At 39.2% G+C, this 22,178-nt stretch overlaps 1 protein-coding gene across 1 annotated transcript in view; it reads right to left on the bottom strand.

Moving 5' to 3' along the window:
* ENTPD7 (ectonucleoside triphosphate diphosphohydrolase 7) overlaps positions 1 to 21,003 on the bottom strand; it is a 37,911-nt gene extending 16,908 nt beyond the window's left edge. The window contains exons 1-6 of the mRNA XM_038578493.1: positions 20,863 to 21,003; positions 20,512 to 20,614; positions 19,220 to 19,402; positions 5,476 to 5,681; positions 5,074 to 5,224; positions 798 to 901 (exon numbers count right to left, since the gene is read on the bottom strand). Of these exons, the coding sequence (XP_038434421.1) occupies positions 798 to 901; positions 5,074 to 5,224; positions 5,476 to 5,681; positions 19,220 to 19,402; positions 20,512 to 20,519 (652 nt within the window). The 5' untranslated portion in view covers positions 20,520 to 20,614; positions 20,863 to 21,003. The remainder of the gene's footprint in view (positions 1 to 797; positions 902 to 5,073; positions 5,225 to 5,475; positions 5,682 to 19,219; positions 19,403 to 20,511; positions 20,615 to 20,862) is intronic.
* Positions 21,004 to 22,178: the final 1,175 nt, after the last annotated feature.

Raw genomic sequence — 22,178 nt, 5'->3', positions numbered from 1 at the left:
GAATACACAGGTTTTTCTTTTTCAAGAAATGGAAACATAATTTGTCATACAGGCCACATTTGGGCCACAGGAGAACACATTCAACTCCACCCCCAAACTTCAAACCCAATAGTAGTACAAGCTTTTAGGTAAGCATCAGTCTTGCACAGGAAATGCAACAAACGGAGAGGCTGTAACAAAAGAAAAGTAAGTAATGATCATCCTGATCATCCCCTAAAACTAGTTTCCCCCTTATCTAATAATTTGCTTTACATTTGAATTTGGCAAACTCAGTAGAACTCAGAGAAATATGTATGTTTTCAAAACTCCAATTAGCTAACCAAATATCCATTTGGAATAATCACTAAATACTAATACATTCTTATAAACATAGTACTTAGCACAAAATTACAAACAAATATAAACATGACTTTTAGAAGCAGCATTCTTTTTTCCATTTTTTAAAATTTAAATTTAATTAACATAGAGAGTATTATTGGTTTCAGAGGTAGAGTTTAGTGATCCATCAGTCTTATGTAACACCCAGTGCTCATAACATCACGTGCTCTCCTTAATGTCCATCACCCAGTTACCCCATCCCCCACCTCCTTCCCTCTAGAAGCAGCATTCTAAAACAGATACCATTGCAGAATATCTAAATAATCAAAACAAAACAAAAAAACAACTATACAGCAGAATGAAGAAAATTATTTGAAGAAAAACAAAAATCAAATATAGAAAGTAATCCTAACCCCCACCAGAGAGACTATGCCACGGTTGGCTGGAGCTGAAACAGTACATCCCTCAAGGCCCAGTACCTTCCTGCTTCCCAGAGATCACTTCTGCCTGAGATTGGGAAAAGAGGAAGTCAAACTCCAGTGGTAAATCTCTCACTAGATCAGCCAAGATGGCCAACTGCTTTCTGCAAGAAAAAACAAAAACCATAAAAGTTAATCATTAAACACTCTTCTCACAATTAGCTTCAACTTGACCTTCTACTCAGACTTGTTACCACTCACTGCTCACATAGCCCATCCACCAAGTTGAGTCCTGCTTCTTTTGGTTGCTCTTTTGATTTCAAAGGTTTAAATTGCATTCAAGGTACATCCTCCTACATAAAAGGTAATATGGTACTAGTAATAATTTTCCTTTATATAATTTTACCATTCAAATAGTGTTAAAAGATGAGACTATGGTTCTGTGCCTCTCACAGGCTGAATATGTTTAAGTGGCAGGAAGCATGGTTTCATAATTACATGATCCCTAGCTGCTGTGAACAGAAGCTGTTCGACTGAGGAACACAATCTCATCCTCAGCTCTTACTCAACACAGAAACAAGGCCTCACGTTACCACATGACGAGCACTGTTAGGTACACAAGTTTTTAATAATCCTTTACACAAGTCAACAATGAACGTTTTGAGGGTTGGGGTTTTTTCTTTATAAAAATATTTTTTGAAAAACCCAGATCAGGATCAAAATCTAAAGGTTGTAACAATTTGGGACAGTTTGAGTCTTAGTATCCAGGGTTGTTTTCTCCTCTAAAGTTTTGTGTTACAGTGCTATTAAAGAAAAGCAAAGTCACAAAGCTAGAAGTAATAATATGAATTTAGAGAAAATGGTTAAAAATAAGAGCAATTATCTTGGATTTTTAAAGTTATTCATTACAAAAATATTACATTGGCTCACATAGTTGTTGGCACAACTTAGTAGAGAATGTTAACACTTAAACGTGAAGAATATATTTAAAGTAATAGTTTCCCAATATACTATCAAATATGGTTTCCAAAAAAGATCACTGTTATATGTTTTAAATTCTTACAGTAAGAATTTTACATGTGGAATGAGAGGGACTGTTTTGCCCTCCCTATGGGTATGTTTCAAGAAGAGGGCTTGCTGGTATTGGTGATGATACAGGAGAATAGGTGTCAACATACACTGCTGCTTGGAATATAAATTACTCGTATGACTTTCTAAGATCAACCCAGGACTATGTATCCAAATATTTAATGTCTTTAACCTTTGACCAGCGATTACACTTTTAGAAATTTATTTCAAGGAAATTGTCAGATAAGAATACAAAAAGAAGAGAATACTGCAGCATTATTTATAACAATGAAAAAGTGAAAATAACCTAAATGCATATCATTAGGTATTGGTTAAATAATCTGTGGTGTACCCATACCATGGGATACTAGACAGATGTTAAAAGACATGAGGTCGATTTATATCCATACATATTGACGTGAAAAGATGTCTGATATATTTTGAGTTCTAAAAGGTTCTAAACAACACACATAATATGATCCCAATTCATATTAAACAATAAAAAAATTCTTCATGTATGCACAGAATAGAACTTTTGTTCTCTAAAATTCAATTATTGTTTATTTTAAAAAACTTCAAAAAAAAAAACTTCAGTGGCAAAATGTTGGTAATTGTTGAAACTGAGTGGTAAGAAAATAAGGTTTCATTATGCTGTTCTATTTTTTTTGAGGTTTGAAATTTCCCCATAACAAAAGTTTTTCTTTCTTTTTCTTTTTTTTCTCTTAAAGATTTTATTTATTCATTCATGAGAGATACAGAGAGAGGCAGAGACATAGGCAGAAGGAAAAGCAGGCCCCTGGCAGGGAGCCCAATGTGGGACTTGATCCCAGAACTCTGGGATCACGCCCTGAGCCAAAGGCAGACACTCAACCACTAAGCCACCCAGGCTTAGACGCTCAACCACTAAGCCACCCGAAAGTTTTTCTTTTCTCTTAAATATCAGCTTTACTATCTTTGTAATTTTTAAGGATAGTTCCATTATAAAATGAAAATGGGGTAAAACAAATTGTTAGTTCAGGCTTTGGCAAAGAAAGAAAACCTAGTGCTAACATATATCAAAATATAGTCCAGGTGATTTGAACCCATTTTGAATACTGCTCACAAATGCTAATAAATTAGTAAAGCATTAATTATACAAAACAGGCTCTTACAGTGGTGGTTACATTTATGTCAACAACTATGGCTGCCTCAAGAGGTAGCAATGATTTCATAGATCCAGGCATTATTAGAGGAGATTATCAGAAGACAAGTTAAAAGGCAAGCTCTTGGGCAGCGCTGGCACAGCGGTTTAGTGCCGCCTGCAGCCCGGGGTGTGATCCTGGAGACCTGGGATCAAGGCCCACGTCGGGCTCTCTGCATGGAGCCTGCTTCTCCCTCTGCCTGTGTCTCTGCCTTTCTCTCTCTGTCTCTCATGAATAAATAAATAAAATCTTTAAAAAAAAAAAAAAAAAAAAAAGGGATCCCTGGGTGGTGCAGCAGTTTAGCGCCTGCCTTTGGCCCAGGGCGCGATCCTGGAAACCCGGGATCGAATCCCACGTCGGGCTCCTGGTGCATGGAGCCTGCTTCTCCCTCTGCCTGTGTCTCTGCCTCTCTCTCTCTCTCTCTGTGTGTGACTATCATAAATAAATAAAAATTTTAAAAAAGAAACTTAAAAAAAAAAAAAAGCAAGCTCTTCACAAATCCTTAAGATAAATAAATATTAATATTCAGAGCTTCCATGCAGACAGTGAACATCTTAGACAAATGGAATAGAGCTACATAGTGGGTTTTGTCTGGATGGAAACCTTTTTGACAGAGTCAGTGCTGAGTGGCATCAGGAGATGAGACAATCCTCTTTTGCTCCAGACCCACAAAATGTGGCCAAACCATCACCTTCCTTGTTAGCTCTGCCTTTTTGACTTCTGAATCAGCTTTTTCTCTGGCCATCCTCCTCCTTCTTTGGTGTTAACTGCAGATCACTCACAGACCTGAGTGTCACCCATATCTTGCCAGGATTTCTAAATTTTGAACTATGTGAATATTACTTATGTCAAAACCAAAAATCCTAAATTGCATGCATAGTATGGTTACAACTTTGTAGAACTACATATAGATGTACAGAGAGAAGGGAATGTGATGAAATGAAACATTTTGATGGAGTAGTAGGAATGCAAGTTTATGTTTTTGTTTTTTTTTTACTTTTAATATTTCCTTTAATGCAGCTATAATATTTTAAATTTGTTTTTAAAAATAAAAATGAAACAAAAATTTTTAAAGGCCAAGATTTATGGAAAAATAAGGAGCTAAAAGGTCTCTCATTTCCACAAATGGCTATACAAAATAATCTCCTTCTCAACAGTAAACCAGATAGTAAACCAGTAACCTCATATCTAAACAGAAGGAAAGAAGTCCACTGAAAGAACTGTGGGCCAATGTTATGTTATCTGGCACATCTAGCATAAGCAGCATGAACCCCTACATGCATGGCTGAGGTTTTTATTGTTGCTGGCCAAGAATACAAAATAAAACTTTCTGGAAAAGGGAACTGTTATTCACCAAGAAAATATATTTAAGCTAATAAAAAATACCTGATGCTTATGGGATTTGAACATTGCAAATGGATGATTTCTAAGGTTAAGGGAGTTTACTCCCACCCCGGACCATAATAAGTGTGGAAGGGTCAGGGAGGTATTGAAGGGGTCTGACCTAGTATAGCCACTACCCCTTTCTCCTCCTCCTCTTCTTCCAGAGAAGCAAGAGGGATCAGGTGGCAAGATACTGGATTACACTACCAAGGTCTGGTGGAAAAGATTTGACTGGCTGGGGTTGAAAAAACTGGTCTAGAGCAATGGAGACTGAGCTTTGCAAGCAGCACCAACTATCACCAGGGAGCCAGGCAGTCAGAGCCCTTCCTATTAGCATCCAGGTACCTAGTCAGGTGAACCTCCTACGACCCTTCTGTAACTATGCTCCCCATCTAGTGATCCAAAATTATCGACATTGCCATTGCTTCTCCATCAAAACTGAGGATCATTACAGCCACTCATACAGATATCAATCCCAGAGAAGCAACTGACATGAAGCTTTGAACAAAGGATTATGAAGTAATTACATGCAGGGGTGGCTCTGCTCTATTTTGAGCAAGAAGTCTTTTAGTGTATCTGCCTACTCTGTGTGGTATACCCACATCCCATCTTCAGACCAGGGAGCTACAGAAAACAATGCATAGAATCAGGCTTGCAACTCTTGTGCCACCCATTTTCCTGTGTTTTTAGACCCTGCATCTCACCTCTCAGGGAGAAGCCTCATGCCTGCTGTGCATAGGATGTAAAGGGGTGTCTCCTTGTGCTTCTTCACAGGCACATGAGCAGCAGCAAAGCTCAGCAGAGGACGAAGGTAATCACTGGCATGTTCCGGGGTGTCTGCCATTGCAGAGATTCCTTAAGTAAGGAAAAGTACTTTAAAAAACAGATCATATTGAGTCAGAAGTCTGATACTCCATAAAGTTCTGCTTAAGGTCCTAAACATTTATTTATGAGAATGGGAGCAGCAATGAATGAGATATCCTTCCTGTGATCCAGAATCCCAAGGAAAAAAGAGTAGCTTTCTTTCTCCCTCTTTTCTTCTCTCCTCTCTCATGCCTGTAATCAGATAAAAAGAGACTGCCAACAAAATATATTCTGATTAGTACCTGGCTTGATTTTTTTAACCACTGGTTGGCTGTTGCGGTCTCTCATCTGTTTGATGTCCAGCAAATCATGGGGGTTGCCATTATGTCTTGGCCAGAAATAAACAAAAATCCGGGAGCCACTGCTGCCACAGTCCACAACAAGTCCATAATTCAGAGTTGGGTCTTCAGTGTCCGTTGCTTCAAGCTCCCCTACTCGAGCCAAATACCTAAGTCAGGCAGAAAGAGAAACTGGTATCAAGTATCTGGGTCCACAAAAGATACCACTGCTTTAGTTCATTTGTTCATGAGTCTTCATTAATTGGCTACATGTGCCAGCCACATGGAACCACACATTTTAAGGAATGAAACAACACTGACCATAGTTACTGATGTATATACATATGAGGCAACAACTGATTTGCTTGCCTGGAGGCCACTGAAATCAGAAAACTAAAAGATTACTCCAGGTTTGGGGGCAGTTCTGAAACTGGCTGGAGTACCAAATCTCTTACCAACTTTAAAGAGCTTCTAGGCCTGAGTAAATAACTGGTTTTTGTTGTTATAAGCTGCTAAGATACAGGGCAGTTTGTTATGCACACGAGTCAACTAAATGAATCCTAATGATTTCTCTTCTATCTATCCTTTCTGTATATAAACAACGAATACTCTGGAATGATTATCAGTTATATGTATTTCTAGATGGTAAAAATTTATGGGGCTTTTTGCTTTGTACTTTTTATTGCTAGACTTGCATTAATAAAAAATGTATTTCATAAATGCAATAATTATGCTTCTCTATAATCTTTTAAACTATTTTGTGGTCATAAAAAGAATGTTTATAAAATATGTATAAATAATAACAGTAAGGGACGCCTGGGTGGCTCAGCAGTTAAGCGCCTGCCTTAGGCTCAGGGCCTAATCCTGGGGTTCTGGGATAGAGTCCCATATTGGGCTCCCCAAGGGGAGCCTGCTTCCCTCTCTGTCTGTGTCTCTGCCTCTCTGTCTCTTATGAATAAATAAATAAAATAAAAATAATTTATTTAAAAAAATAAACTCAATTAGCCAACCTATAATACATAGATGTAGCGTTCAATAATTTATCAGTTGCTTTTAATACCCAGTGCTCTGTGACATCTCCTGCCCTCCTTAATGCCCACCAGGCAATTATTCCATCCCCCCCATGACTGTTCCTCATCTGTAAAATAAGAATCTTGAGTCTCTACCCTCAGAGAGACAACAGAAGCTGGGTAATTAGCACAGTGCTGTGCTGCCACTGCTCTTATTGTTATGTGATCATTACTGGGAGAGCAAATAGTAGGAGACTCTATGGAGAAGAAAAGAAAGCTAAGAGTTGTTAAAATGCTCCTGAGCCCTGAGGCTTTATAAACATTGAAGTTCACTCAGAACCTGAGGGTGTGAAAAGTACAAACATTGCTGACTCCTCTTCAGTATATGCTGAAGTGAGCACATGCTGACTCCTCTTCAAAGGCTTCATTCACTTGAAGAGGAGCTCAGTGAGAATGGCTTTTAGCTTATTACTTAGAAAAAGAGCTCTTTCTCAGTGCTAAGAATACATAAATAAAATGTCTGCATGGCAGACAGATTAAAATGTTGTCCTGTAAACTGTTTTAAATTTAAGTATTACTGTAAGTTGAACTAATACTTGAATAAATGTTCTGAAAGCAATGCTGTGAATTTTTTCAAGTATCACAGCTAAACTCCCTTCCTTATATCAGCCCTAGTCACCCAGCACTGTATTAGAGCTAATCCCTAGATCCCCTAGACCATTACACAGAACTCTTCAGTAACAGGTTTTGTGAAGCCTGAAGCTAATGCCATTAGGGAAGGGGGGGGGGGGGGATTTCTTTAACCATTGAATCTTTCTTTTTTGAAGAAAGATTCAATGTTACAAATATGAAAGGGGCCCACAAATGTTTGGGGCCTTGAAGTGCAGGTATCATTAGCTCTGCAGGAAATCTACCTCTGATCAGACAATAAGCCACATGTCCTACCCCTCAGGACAATCTAGCCCATGTTTACTGGTGATTTCACATTGGTATGTGACCATAAAGTTCCCTACTCTAGACAGAAAAAAGCAAACTTGATGAATAGAGGAGCTGTAAAAACAGTTTGGAAATATAAAAAAGAAGAGCTAAGTACCTTTCCTATTCCACAATGCTAAGTGAGAGAAGAACATATATTTGAACTCCAATCAAATGCTGTAAATTATTACATAGAATAGAGTCAGGTAGAACCTTTTTCTGGATCCAACATGAGAGTGAGTTATGGGAAATGAAGCAGGTGGTAAAAATCTGTTACACTCTAGTAAGTTCACAGTCCCGAAGACTCTGTTCCACCACATACTAACCTATTCTAATCAAATGACTGGGCTGAACTGTCTTATAATCCACAAGTCAACTCATATAAAAGCTCACTGCTACCACATGAAAGGTAGGAAGCCATCTGGGTTCAAGTTACAGAACTGCAAATACTGACCTCATAGGATGCCATACATAAAAAGTAGGCAAGAAAAACCATCTCTTGCCCAAAATGACTTCATTTCTCATCATAGCAATCTTTCTACTTCACATATCTTTCTCTGCTTTCCCTCTCTAAAGACCTTCCCCTCTAGTTTTCTCACTAGATTCCAGATCCCATTCCCTCCTGCTTAATGAATAACTTTTCTCCAGTACATTGGTTCTCAAACTTTTGGGGTTCAGTATCCCTTTACATTCTTAAAGATTATTGATTCCAAAAGAGCTTTTGTATATGAGGGTTACATCTATTATATTTACAATGTTAGAAATGTTTCTAACAAAAATTGTTTTTTGTTAATTTAGATATAACAATAAACCCATTACACACTGCCTATGTCTCTGCTTCTCTATGTCTCTCATGAATAAATAAAATTTAAAAAAAAGAAAGAAAGGAGTATTTTAACAGCCCATTTAGATCACTGTGCATATTTTTTTTTATTTTTATTTATTTATTTATTTATGATAGTCATAGAGAGAGAGAGAGAGAGAGAGAGAGGCAGAGACACAGGCAGAGGGAGAAGCAGGCTCCATGCACCGGGAGCCCGATGTGGGATTCGATCCCGGGTCTCCAGGATCGCGCCCGGGCCAAAGGCAGGCGCCAAACCACTGCGCCACCCAGGGATCCCCACTGTGCATATTCTTCTTTCATACTACCCTAAAACTCAACAAGTGAAGTTTTTTAAAGGTTAGTTGCGATGTGAAATCTAAAATCCAGGCACCTTGGTGGCTCAGTGGGTTAAATGTCTCCCTTTGGCTGGGGTCATGATCTCAGTCAGGTTCCTGGGATAAAGTTCCACTGCTGAGCAGGGAGCCTGCTTCTCCCTCTCCCTCTGCCCTGTGTTTGTGCTTTCTCTCATGTTTTTTCAAATAAATAAATAAAATATTTTTTTAAAAATTCCTATCTAAAAGAGTATCCTTTCATACTCTGTATCGTTAACCATCAGTCTATTTTGCACTTTGAATGGCTTTTATCCCTGCATAATTTTGTAACATCCTATACTGGAAAATACTGGTTTAATGAGATTTGCAAATCTTCCTAACAGGAACACATTTCATTTCATTCTACAATATTTAAAAAAAAAGACCCACCCACACATTCATAGTATCACTACCAATATTATCAAAAAAGGTCTTTTAAGTATTGAGAAGCTAGCAAACTCATAGTGGAAGATACAAATTTTCCAAGCTGCTAATTTTCAGTTTAAACTTCACATTTTATCATTGACAACACTGACAGTTGTCTTCCTTAGAGTAACAGGCTTTTACTTCATTCATATTCAAGAATATATCTACAAAATACCCAAGTCTGAAAACCATAGTTTTTCTGGCAGTCACTTTTTTTTTTTTAAAGATTTTATTTATTTATTCATGAGAGATACACACACACAGAGAGAAAGAGAGAGAGAAAGAGAGGCAGAGACACAAGCAGAGGGAGAAGCAGGCTCCATGCAGGGAGCCCAAGGTGGGACTTGATCCCAGGTCTCCAAGATCATGCCCTGGGCCGAAGGCAGGCGCTAAACGGCTGAGCCACCCAGGAATCCCATCTGGCAGTCATTCTTTCAAGTAAAAACAATATTCCATGATAAAAGCAGCTCATAACCCAAACAACTGCCTAAGGGCTTTTGCTCAAGACAACTTCAGGGTGCAACAGAAGTGCATATTTCCAATTTTGTCACACAGAATATGAAAACGATATTCTTAAATGGAACTGGAATTCTTTTTCACATTACAACTATGTGACAGTGATGACTACAACTACTAATAGTATAATTTGGTGCCTCCATCTTGACTTGTGCTAAGGTACCTACAGTTTTACCTACCCATTGCTTTGCATCACTAGTATAAATGCCAATTCAGTGTAAAGGGCAAAGAAACATCACAATAGCCAAGAAGTAGAAACAACTTAAATATCCACAGGAAGATGAATAAACAAAATGTGGTATATACATAAAATGGAATATCATTCAGCCTTAAAAGAGAAGGAAACTTTGTTATTTGCTACAGCATGGGTGAACCTTGATATCATGCTAAGTAAAATAAGCCAGTTACAAAAAGACAAGTACTACCTGGTTCCACTTATATGAGAGATATAAAGCTGCCATATTCATCAAAACAGAAAATAGGACAGTGGTTACAGGGGTTGGCTTGGAGAGAGAAAAAAGGGGAGTGTTGTTCAATGGTTATAGAGTTCAGATTTGGAAGATGAAAACGTTCTGGAGATTGGTCGAATAACAATGTGAATATAGTTAACGCTACTGAATTGTATACTTAAAAGTGGTTGAGATGGCAAATTTTATGTATTTATACATATATACATATATTCTTAGCAATTAAAAAAGGAGTGATTAACATCTTAGTAGTATTATAAAACAGTTTTGGCCTCATCTTGACTCTATAGACCCCATGAAAGGGCCTCAGGAACTCCTAAGTGTCAGTAAACACTTGGACAACTGCTGCTCTAATGTGACCTTCTTTTTTTCTGGAACATCCGTCTGCTTCTCGACCTATTCCTCCCCCTTCCCTTCTTTGACATGGCTTCCAGTCCTTAAGAACCCTCCACTCAACAATGCTGACTCTTGTGATATTCACAATGATTTTTTAAGATTTTACTTATTCATTCAAGAGAGACAGACACAAAGAGAGAGGCAGAGACAAAGGCAGAGGGAGAAGCAGACTCCTCCCAGGGAGCCCAATGTGGGACTTGATCCTGGACCCCGAGATCACGCCCTGAGCCAAAGACAGATGCTCAACTGCTGAGTCATTCAGGTGTCCCTATATTCACAATGATTTTAGAAAGGCCTCTTCCTTCTGTTTTAAAAAGTGGAGTGCCATTATTCCCTTTAAGCAGTTTGTTTATATTCCAGTATAAGCCCCTAAGATTTCCTGCATATTTTTGTTCCACTTCTGCACTTAAGACTATCGTTTCTCAAGCACAAACACCTCATCTGCTATCTCCAAACGTCACAGTGTTCCTCATATTTCTCTGATATGTATCAACCAATACTGACTGGTTTGGTCCTAGAGCTCATAATATAGAGCTGTGCATTTGTTAACTCCTCTATGTGTTTGTTAGCTATCTAGCTATACATACTCAAAACTAATTGATCTCCTTCTCAGAAAGCTCCAATGGAGCTTTTCAAAAAGTATCCTGTCATCCTCCCAGGCTCCTGTCAAGATAAGCAACTCTAATTTGGGTGTAACTCAACTTTGCTTTCTCTTCTCTTAGAGGCCTCCATGTGTGCATTGACAAAAAAACTGTCAACTGACCTTTGAACACAAGGGAGAAAGCTAGCACCAGACAGCATTTATGTTACACTTCCCACTTGAGCCTTTGCTCAATGGTTGCTGAAGTCTCTGTTTTTCTTATCATGCATACTAATGAGTAAATGAAGAATAATTTTTCCCTTTGGGAAATAATAGTATCACCTCTTTCTGAAACTTTGACCTCTTATGATCTAATCAAGCTTCTTACACTTTGCAAACATCTGAAGGTCTTCCTCTGTCTAGATTTCTGACATGAGTGGATCAATGGTCCTCTCTTGGATGTTTTCATTTGTGATCTGCAGTCCTGGCCTTAGCTATCATGATCAATTACTTGCATTGCTGGACTCTTCTGCTTTGCTGACATTATGCTACATTAATCCCTAAAGAGAACCTAAAATCCAAGAGAAAAGTTCCAAAGGCTTTGGTATCCCTTACATCCATTTTCCCAGGAGAGATCTGATTCACTATCACACATATTTAACCTCCTACATACATACACAGTTTCTAATTGAGAAACCTGATTTCCCTCTAATCACTGCTGGGTCAATGAAAAGAAAGTTACTCACATATACATCACCCAAGGTAAAAGTGGAAGACAGCAGCTTTCACTGCCATTATTCTGAAAATATTAACAGCATTAGGGCAGTAACTGACCAAACCATTACCGAGCTTACAAAATCAACACTAATTATACCACTTCTACAGTTCAAACAGAACTCAGCCACACGTCAAAAGTCCATTAAAGTGGCTCCCAACAGTATGGAACTACTAGCTTTTTGCTGAATGTCATCATACTCTCAACTCCATTCAAGGCTCAGAACCAAATATAATGACATTATAGGAAAGGTAGCTGTGCATGACTGATGATGGTAATACATGCCCAGGAAAGCATCTTGAAGGTTATTGCTTAACTCCTAACAAGATTAATCAAAGCAGTCAGGAACACTTATAATTTAAAGGTCTGCTTATAAATACTATAAATAGCACTAAAGGATAAGTAACTGAATAAATGAATAAATGTCAATAAATGCAAGAAAATGCTTTCAATTTCACCAGGAAAAAAAAAAAATCTCTGAATTGTTCTATTATACACAAAAAGCTGTAATTTCATCTGCATATCTTAAAGTTTATCATTTTATCCTAACCAAAAGTACTGTCTCTTTTCCACTTGCTTTAAACAGAACTGAAACTCCTAAGGAAGCCCAGTACTGAGCCCACTGCTGATGCAAAACCTCTCGTTCACACTTGTACCCAGATGGTAAACAAACATGAAGGCACCACCTTTCTTTTTTTTTTTTTTTTTTTTTTTTTTTATTGGTGTTCAATTTACTAACATACAGAATAACACCCAGTGCCCATCACCCATTCACTCCCACCCCCCGCCCTCCTCCCCTTCTACCAGAGGGATTTTTAAGATTTTATTTATTTATTTATTTATTTGAGAAAGAGAGTCTGTGAGACAGAGAGCATTAGCAGGGGAGAGGGGGAGAGAGAGAGAGAGAGGGAGAAGCAGACTCCCCACTGAGCAGGTAACCCCACGTGGGTTCAATTCCAGGATCCTGGGATCATGACCTGAGCTGAAGGTAGCTGCTTAACCAACCAAGCCAATCCAAGGCACCCCAAGAGAGAATCTTAAGCAGGTTCCACACCCATTGCAGAACCTGATGCAGGGCTCAATCTCACAACCCTGAGATCATGACCTGAGCCAAAATCAAGAATCAGATGCTTAAATGACTGAGCCACCCCGGTGCCCCGGCACTACCTTTCAGTAGCTACCAAAAAAATTCTTCAGAACGATTGTCAACCAGAAAAAAATTTCCTCTTTAATGAAGACCATAGTGAGGCTACAAAAAGGTAATCCTAAACATTAAGGTTAAGAAGAAATGGACTGAATATATAGAGCATTTAAATAAGAACCGTCTACCATTTGTCTTACACTATATATATGTGCTAAAAGTGCCCCTATATTAAAAATTATAGGGACGCCTGGGTGGCTTAGTGGTTGAGCAATCTGTCTTCAGTTCAGGGCATGATCCCAGGTCCTGGGATCGAGTCTCGCATTGGGCTCCTTGCATGGAGTCTGCTTCTCCTCCCTCTGCCTATGTCTCTGCCTCTCTCTCTGTGTGTCTCTCATGAATAAATAAATAAAATCTTTAAAAAAATATTAATAAATTTTAACAATTTACCTAGCATCCAGGGCTAAAACTTTCCAACAGAACTTTCTGTTACAATTGAAATATTTCCCATCTGTCCAATGGCATGTGGCCAGTGGGCTGCTGAAATGTGACCAGTACAAGTGAGGAACTGACTTTATTTTAATTAATTTAAATTTAAATAGCCATTGTGACAAGTGGCTACCCTGTTAGATACCACAGTGTAGACAATAGTATTTGTTGAAATAAGTGAATAGATGAATGAATAAATACATGTAAAATATGTATTAAGTCTGATTAAATTATTGGAGCATTACTTATGTGGCACATGCCAGAAAAATAGTTGATTAAAACACACATCTAAGAAAAATTCTTAAAAATAGCTTTGCTATGCTTGTAGGGGTAGAGTGTATCTGGGAAACCTCTGTACTTCTGCTCAATTTAGCTACTCTAAAAAATTAAGTCTAAAAAAAAAAAGAGACACCTGGGTGGCTCAGTGGTTGAGCGTCTGCCTTTGGCTCAGGTCCTGATCCCGGGGTCCTGCGGGTCCCGCATCCAGATCCTCGCAGGGAACCTGCTTCTCCCTCTTCTCCCTCTTCCCTCTTCCTCTTCCTTCCTCCCTATTCTCTGCCTCTCTGTGTCTCTCATGAATAAATAAATACATTCTTAAAGAAAAAAATTAAGTCTATTAAAAACAGCTCTGGATTCTATCCTTACTGATACCCCATCACTCTCTAAATCTATTTCTTAAATTCTATTTCTGATGCAAACCTCCTGCTTTCTCCTTCCTAAAGTAAGGTGAGTACATGTTCATAACAAACAAACAAATACAACAACTCTTCAGTTTTGAAACTACTACCATCATGCAGGCTTCTAAAATCCTGCATCATGTCACCTCAGAAGAGATATGCTAAGTTCCACTAATGGCTGAAAAAATTCAAATATTTTTTCCAATATATGGTATTTATATTATATAATTTCATCATGCAAACTAGAACAATTTAAGTTGGAATAATATGACTATATTATATGTATATAATACAAAAAATCACAACCATAAGCATTTGTCCTTTTTATAAGCTATTTAACTAGTGTTTCCATCAATTCCTAATTATTTGCTTAATCATCTTATCATCAACTAGTGCTCACCAGTGTTTAAGCAATAGCAGCAGCCAGGAAAAAAAATTCTGGAAGGAAAAATTCAAATGCAGATAATACTGACCATTATCTTCAGTGGTTAGCTACAGGGCAGAAAATGGAATTAGAGAACAGAAAAATCAAGATTATTTCAAATAATAAGACTAATAACCTCCATGTCACCCTAGGCAGTTCTAGATGCTTTTCTCTTTTAATTCAAATGACAAAACTACAAAATTTGTACCTCTACTTTATACATAAAGAAAATGACATTCCAGAATAAAAGACCTGCCCAAGATCACCCAACTATTAAATGATGGGCTGTCTAGCTCTAAAATCAATCATTTTACCCCTATACCATAATACCTCCTCCCCAAATAGGTATAACTGAACCTTAGAGCAATGTTCTCAACTTAGGCTGCATATTAGAATCATCTTTAGAAGAGGTTCAATTATTTGCATTTTTTTAAAGGCCTCCAAATGATTCAGATACACAAAAGTTGAAAACCAGTATTTTAAGGTCATCATTAATAAAACTTATTAGACTTGCAATAAAAGTTTTAACAAAATGTGTAGAGCTATTTAATACTACAGAAATGGCCTGTGGAAATTTTGAGTGATTAAGTTCACTTTTAACAAATTTCCTCTCTCCTGCCTCACTGTCAAGATGCCAGCATATTATTTATTGACTATTATCATCGGTGTGCCCACATTAATGACCAGCATAGGCTTCTTACTACCATCATCTAATTTGCTGTTTATCTGCTGTGTTCTAAGAGAAAACCAAGCTAATTAATAGTGTATAACATAAAAGCAAATAGGTTCTATGCAAAAGTCTATCTTATCAGTAAAGTACATGAGCTTTTAGTTCATGAACTTAGTGATGTCAACTTTAGTTACTCATGGACCTCTTCTGATTAATTTCTGACTCTTAACTTTGTTCCTGATTGTTGACTATGTACAGTTCTGGATTCTACAGAGTTATATATATAAGTTTTTTTATCTCATTGGGAAAGAATTCTTCCTTCATATCTGCCTTACTAACCAGATTATAAACTCCATGAGTTCAGGAGCCACGTTTTATTCATCTTTGTACTTTAGTATCTACAACAGTGTCAAGCACACAGCAAGTTCTCAATGAAAGTTTGCTTCTGAAATGACTCACAGGGGCTGCCATTAGTGAAATGTAATGATATAGTAATTTGTGGCAATATGCACATAACCTTTCATTAAAGACTAGGAGCTCTAGGCTATATAGCTGCTGATTGCTGGACCAGAGCACCACAAGTTGTCAAGACTTTGGTAAGGTAACCACACAGCCACAGTGTGCCACTTAGCTCTGCAGCCAACTTGTTGCAATTAATCTAACTTAAGTATTTATCTGATCTGACCACTTGGGGTATAGCAGTAGACAAGAACTATCAGATCACTCTACCTCTCACATATCCTTCAAATGCATTTACTTCTCTCCATTGTCCTCTCCATTGTCATTGCTTCCACCCAAATTCAGGCGACCATCATATCTCTATTGGAGTATTCCAATCCATCTCCCTCCTTTCATGTTTATTCCCCTCCAATTCATTCTCTACAATGCCAACAAAGTGAGCTTTCTTTAAAAAGCAATTCCAGGGATTCCTGGGTGGCGCAGCGGTTTAGCGCCTGCCTTTGGCCCAGGACATGATCCTGGAGACCCGAGATCGAATCCCACGTCAGGCTTCCGGTGCATGGAGCCTGCTTCTCCCTCTGCCTGTGTCTCTGCCCCTCTCTCTCTCTCTGTGTGACTATCATTAAAAAAAAAAAAAAAAAAAAAAAAAAAAGCAATTCCAATCATAATCATTCTTCAAAGCCTTTCCTCTGCCCTTAAGATAATACCTAACCCCCACCCCCTCAAATGACTTAATGGGCTCAGTCTGACTTACCTTTCCAGCCACACAGCTCACCACTTACTCCCTAACAGTCTTTACTCTAGCCATATTAACCTACATAGAATTTCCTAATTAGATCATGCTGTCTTCCAGTGGAAAACTGTGCTCAGGTGTGTCAAGAAAATCTCAATAAGCATTCAAAAACCTTCAAATTATGGACTTAATTCCCTGAAGCTAACAGGCTGCTTATTTATGGCCAATTGTTGACAACTATATTCATCTAAACAAATGTTCCTTCCAAAGAAGAAAAGAAAAGAAAAGAAAAGAAAAGAAAAGAAAAGAAAAGAAAAGAAAAGAAAAGAAAAGAAAAGAAAAGAAAAATAGATACAAATGAATAGTGGTGCTGCAGGAGAGGAAAGGTTGGAAATACAAACTTCTTGAGAAAAGGTATCAAATTTTCCATGTCCTGGTGCTCAATAATATGCAGCACATAGTGGTTGCTCAATAAATGCTTGCTGAATGAATGAACGAATAATCAAAGTGAAGTGGAAATGAGAAAATCTGGGGCAGAACAACCCAGAAATATTAAGGGAAGTGGTCATGTGTCTCAATTCTGACCAGAAAAGACTGAAGAAAAGGGCTGCTGGAGATTTCCAGGAAGGACCCTCTTCATTCTTACACAAGAGCATAAAAGGCCTCTTTCTCTCCTGCAGGAGATTAGTGTGGATGCAGGTAGCCCTAGTTGCTACTGGCTGCTATATTGCAACCTCTCAGTAAGCTGACACTGTACAAAACAGAGACAGAGATTCTCATCCTGATAGCCAATGTTGAACTTAATGGTCCCTTTACACCTGGACTTCTGGTTATGTGAGCCAGTAACTTTATTATTTAAGTCACTTTGACCATCGCTTGCAGCCCAAAGCCTCCTGATACTGTCTGAAGAAGCAACAAGGAGAAAGTCACTATATGACATCATTTTATTCTGTAGCCTAATCAGAAATTAACCTCAAAAAACAATAGCAAAATGAATCACTCTAATAAAAGAATACAGATCGTCTATGCAACTAGTAAGGCATTAAAACTATATTAAATAAATCAGATATATTTTCTGTAAAAAAAAAAAAAAAGGTATTCAACTCTCACTGGATGGAATTAATAGTAGATTAGACTTTATAGAAGAAATTACTAATGCACTGGAAGGCACAGCAATATAAAATATCCAGAAAGAAACACAGAAAGAAAAAAAAAAGACTGGAAAAAAAATGAATAAGTTGTGAGAAAACTTTACGTGGTTTAATATATTTGTGACTGGAGACACTGAAGGAGAAGTGAAAGAAGATAAAAATATTTGAAGAAATAATGGTCAAAAATTTTCTGAATTTGATTAAAAAGTATAAATCCATAGATTCAAGAATCAACAAATCACAAGCAAAAGACTCATGAAGAAAACTATACCAAGGCACATTATAATCAAATTGCTTAAAACCAGTGTAAAGTGTAAAAGGCAGCCAGAGGAAAGACACATGCTATACAGAGAAGATTTAAAAATTACAGTAGACTTCGCCTCAGCAAAAATGCAATTCAGAAGACAGTGAAGCATCATTTCTAGAGTACTAGAAGAAAAAAAAAAATCAACCTAGAGCTCCATACCCAATGAATATTTTCAAAGGAAAGCAAAATGACGTTTTTGGTCATTACAGTTGAAAGAATTCACCAACCACAAACTCACACTACCAGAAATGTTAAAGGAAGTCCTTTAGGCAAAATGAACATTATACCAAATGGAAATCTGAACTATAGTACAAAGGAATGAAAAGGCCCAGAAATGGTAAATATACCAAACTTTCTTTCTTATTTTTTAAATCTCTTTGAAAGACAAATGTTTAAAGCAAAAATAACAACTATATATGGTGGAGTTTATATATAAGTAGAAGGAAAACATATAATAACAATAGTACAAAGGCCCAGGGAAAGAGGTAAAGAGGCACACAGGAAGAGGAATTATATTACTTAAAGGTAGACTATGATCAGTTAAAGATGTATACTATAAACCTTAAACCCTAAAGCAACCACTAAAAAAAGAAAGAGAAAAAAATTTTAAAACCCAGAGTTATATCTACTAAACCAACAAGAGATGAAATGGAATATTAAAAATGTACTCAATTCAAAGGAAGGGAGAGAAAGAGGAAAAGCAAACAATGAACAGATGTGACAAGCAAAAAACAAATAGCAAAACAGATTTAAAACCAAGCATAATCAATAATCACATGAAATGTAAATGGCCTGAACACTTCAAATTAAAGGCAGACATCATCAGACTGGATAAAAAGCAGTTACTTATAAAAAGACTGGATATAAAAAATAAAGACATAAAGGCTAAAATTATAAGGATAAGAAAACATCTATAATGATAACACTAATCAAAAGAAAGCTGAAGAAAATATATTAATATCAGACTAGATTTCAGAGCAAAGAATGAAGGATAAAAAGTGTCATTTAATAATGATAAAAGGGTTAAATCATCAAGAATACATAACAATGCTAAACATTTATGCATCCAATAAATCAGCCTACCAAACAAGAATATAAAAAGATGGCTTTCATGGTTAAAATGCACCAACAGCATTCCTAAATCAAAAGTGAACATTGCCAAAATAGGGCTTAAGATCTTTATGTAATAAGTGGCTTGCAATTTTACTAATAAAAGTGCAGTGTTCCTTAAAAGGGTCAAAGGTAGTAGTGTGTTAAATGTCAAAATATTTATGACTTAAATGCCAAGTCTGATTAAAGTGATCTAAAGCTTACTCACCTTTCATATTGCCTATCTCGTGGTAATGAAGCACCCCAATGTCGAAAGTCCATTATTAACATAAGTAATAGGAGACAGGATACGAAGAAGAGTCCTAGGAATGCCACCCGCTGACGGGGAAATGGGCTTACTGTTGGCACAGTGAAGTACCAGGAGGCTGGGCAGAGGTAGGAAAAACTGATCCTGAAATGAGACAAACATTATTAGTAAGAAAAATCTCTACAGATTAGTAGAAAAATCTCCTAATAAAGGCAAACATTTATGTCACCAGAAGTCTACAAATGTTGTTTTAGTCCCAAATTTTAGAAAAGAACCTATATGGTTCATGAAAATAAATCAGAAAAGCCTTATCTGCTCTTTTCCCAATGTCTGCACTTTGGGGTGTAATTCAAAGAATTAATCTCAGTTTACGAAAAGATCACCAGTCTCCCTAGTCAACCTCCTATCATTGAAGAATCAGAGCAACTACAACATTCCCACCAGGAATGATGTCAAAAAACTGGATAGTGAGAGTATTTATTCAACTAATTAAAAAAAATATATTTTAGTAGGTACTATATGCACCTGGTAAGGGAAAAAAAAAAAGTTTAAAAGGACATATAGTGGACAATGAGTCTTTTGCCTTAACCCACCATTTCCCATTCAAAGGCAACCACTGGTACCCAGTTTCTACATATTTACCCAGGGATATTCTGTTGACACAAACATAAATGTATACCATATATGACAACATACATGTGCTTATGTCCATTCCTCTGGTTTTATACAGTACCTACTGTTTTGCATCTCTCCCCACTTACTCTATTTGACAACTGTTCATTTGGTACCTGCAGAGTCACATTAATCTTTTCTGAAAGTTTCAGACCATCACAATGTGTAGATACACATATTCAACTATGAAGTTCACTTTCCATATTCATTCAAAAGCACCTCAGCCTATTTTCAAAGTTCATTTAAAAAAAAAAAAAAATCTTTGTTCAACCTCCTCGAAAAGCAGGTGGCTTCACTCAAATGGAAATCTGAAAACAACATTACATTTTAGCACTTTTCCAATCTGAGCAAGCACTCACTCCACCACCCTGGGGTTATGAGCCAGAAACTATAGTTCTGTCTGCCTTCCGGGGGGGGGGGGGGGGGGATGTCACTTTGATTGTCTTTGCATCCATTCGACAAAGCTGCAAAGTCCAGAAGCAGCACCAGGGCAAACCTCACTTGTCAAAACCTCCCGGGGCTCCTCCACCTACCTCACCCCCAACTGAGCCCCTAGCTGAGGAGAAAATGTGCAGCCTTACCTAGCCATGGGATCCCTTCAGTGGTCTCAGTGCCTGTCACCTCCTTTTCTTTTTGCCCTGAGAAACTGGTCTCCTTGTCTCAGGCATCTCCTAAGTCTGCAGCCTGTTAAGAGTTCGTGGGGTTTCAGGCTTCCCTCCAGCAGTGCCCCCAGGAGACCTGCGAGGGAAGGCCAGGGCGCCCACCCACTCCAGAAGTGTGCGCTCTCGCTCCCAGGGCCCGGCTGACGCTAAGCCAGCTCGGCGGAACCGGGCGTCCGCGAGGCACTGGCGCTCCCCAGGTGGCGGGGTGGGGGTTCCCACTTCCCCTCCCCGCCTTTCCCAGTCCCGCGGCCCTCCTGCGCTCGCACTCACAGGTCCAGCGGCCCGCAGGCTCCCTCCGCGACGTTCTGCTGCGTCCAGAGCGGTTCTCCGCCGCCTCCAGCCCAGCCGGAAAGAGGCCCGGGCGGGCGGCGGCGCCACGTCCCCAAGGAAACCACAGGGAGCCAATGACTGACAGGAGGCCCGCAGAGAGGGGCCCGCCCTCCGCCCCGCCCGGGCCGCCGGCGAACTAGCGCCGTCGGCCTCACGTCCGTTCTCCAGAGTGGCCAATCCCCAACAGCGCTCGGCCCCTAATGCCCGCCCCGGGACCGCGAACGCGTCCAATCCGGAAGGGCGTCGTGCCGTAGCTCCGCCCGCGCGGGCCGGCTGGGGCGCTCAGGTGAGCGGGGCCAGAGATGGCGGGCGCAGCCTCTCCGCGGGTGCCTCCGCCGGCTGCTGAGCTACTCTGCCGCTTCCAGGACTAAGCGGCCCCGGTGCGTGGGTCTTGGAGTGGCCGCGGAGAAGTGCGTCTCTTGCCCACGACCTGTCGGAGGAGGTACTGAGCCTCCTGGAGCCTCCCAGACTTACTACGCCCCGGCTTCCTTGTCTTGTCCTGTTAGAGAAACATCAATGGGGGACAGTATGTTTATACCGAAGCGCTTACATCTATCTATTCGTGCAGCACTCATTGATTGACTTGCCTACTGTGTGCCAGACCTGAGCCGCTGTGTCCCTGCCCTCCGGGACCTTACAGTAATACGTACAAAGGTAGTGTTTCCGTAATGTTTTTCTTCGTTGCTTACACCAGCCGTTTCTCTCATTTCCAGGAGGGAGCCATGTGGACAGGATAAAGTCCAGATCCTTACGAACGTGGCGTATACGTGGCGGTCCAGGACCCGCCCTTGCAGCATCTTCTGCTGCTCCGGATCTCCCTTGCTAGGCTTCAACCGCGCACGTCTGTGGTTTCTGCACTCTTAGGCTTTGTGCATCCCGCCTCCTCTACCCTTCCATCTGCCTTGAATATCCTTCCTGGCCTCTTAACCAAGCCAACTCATTCATACTCATTCCTTACCACTTAGCTTAAAGGTCAGCTCCCCTAAAAGCCTTACTTGACGGGATCCCTGGGTGGCTCGGCGGTTTGGCGCCTGCCTTTGGCCCAGGGCGCGATCCTGGAGCCCCGCGTCGGGCTCCCTGCATGGAGCCTGCTTCTCCCTCTACCTGTGTCTCTGTCTCTCTCTCTCTATCATGAATAAATAAATAAATAAATCTTAAAAAAAACAAAACCTTATTTGACCTACAACCCCGTCATGTGTGCCTATTCTTTCACTTACCATATTGAATTACAATTTATGTGTTTGTCCCAGTCAACA

Source organism: Canis lupus, chromosome 28, assembly GCF_011100685.1.
Source record: "Canis lupus familiaris isolate Mischka breed German Shepherd chromosome 28, alternate assembly UU_Cfam_GSD_1.0, whole genome shotgun sequence".
NCBI lineage: Eukaryota > Metazoa > Chordata > Mammalia > Carnivora > Canidae > Canis > Canis lupus.
Note: the sequence above shows the minus strand (reverse complement) of the source record. Positions and strands in the feature narration are given on the sequence as shown.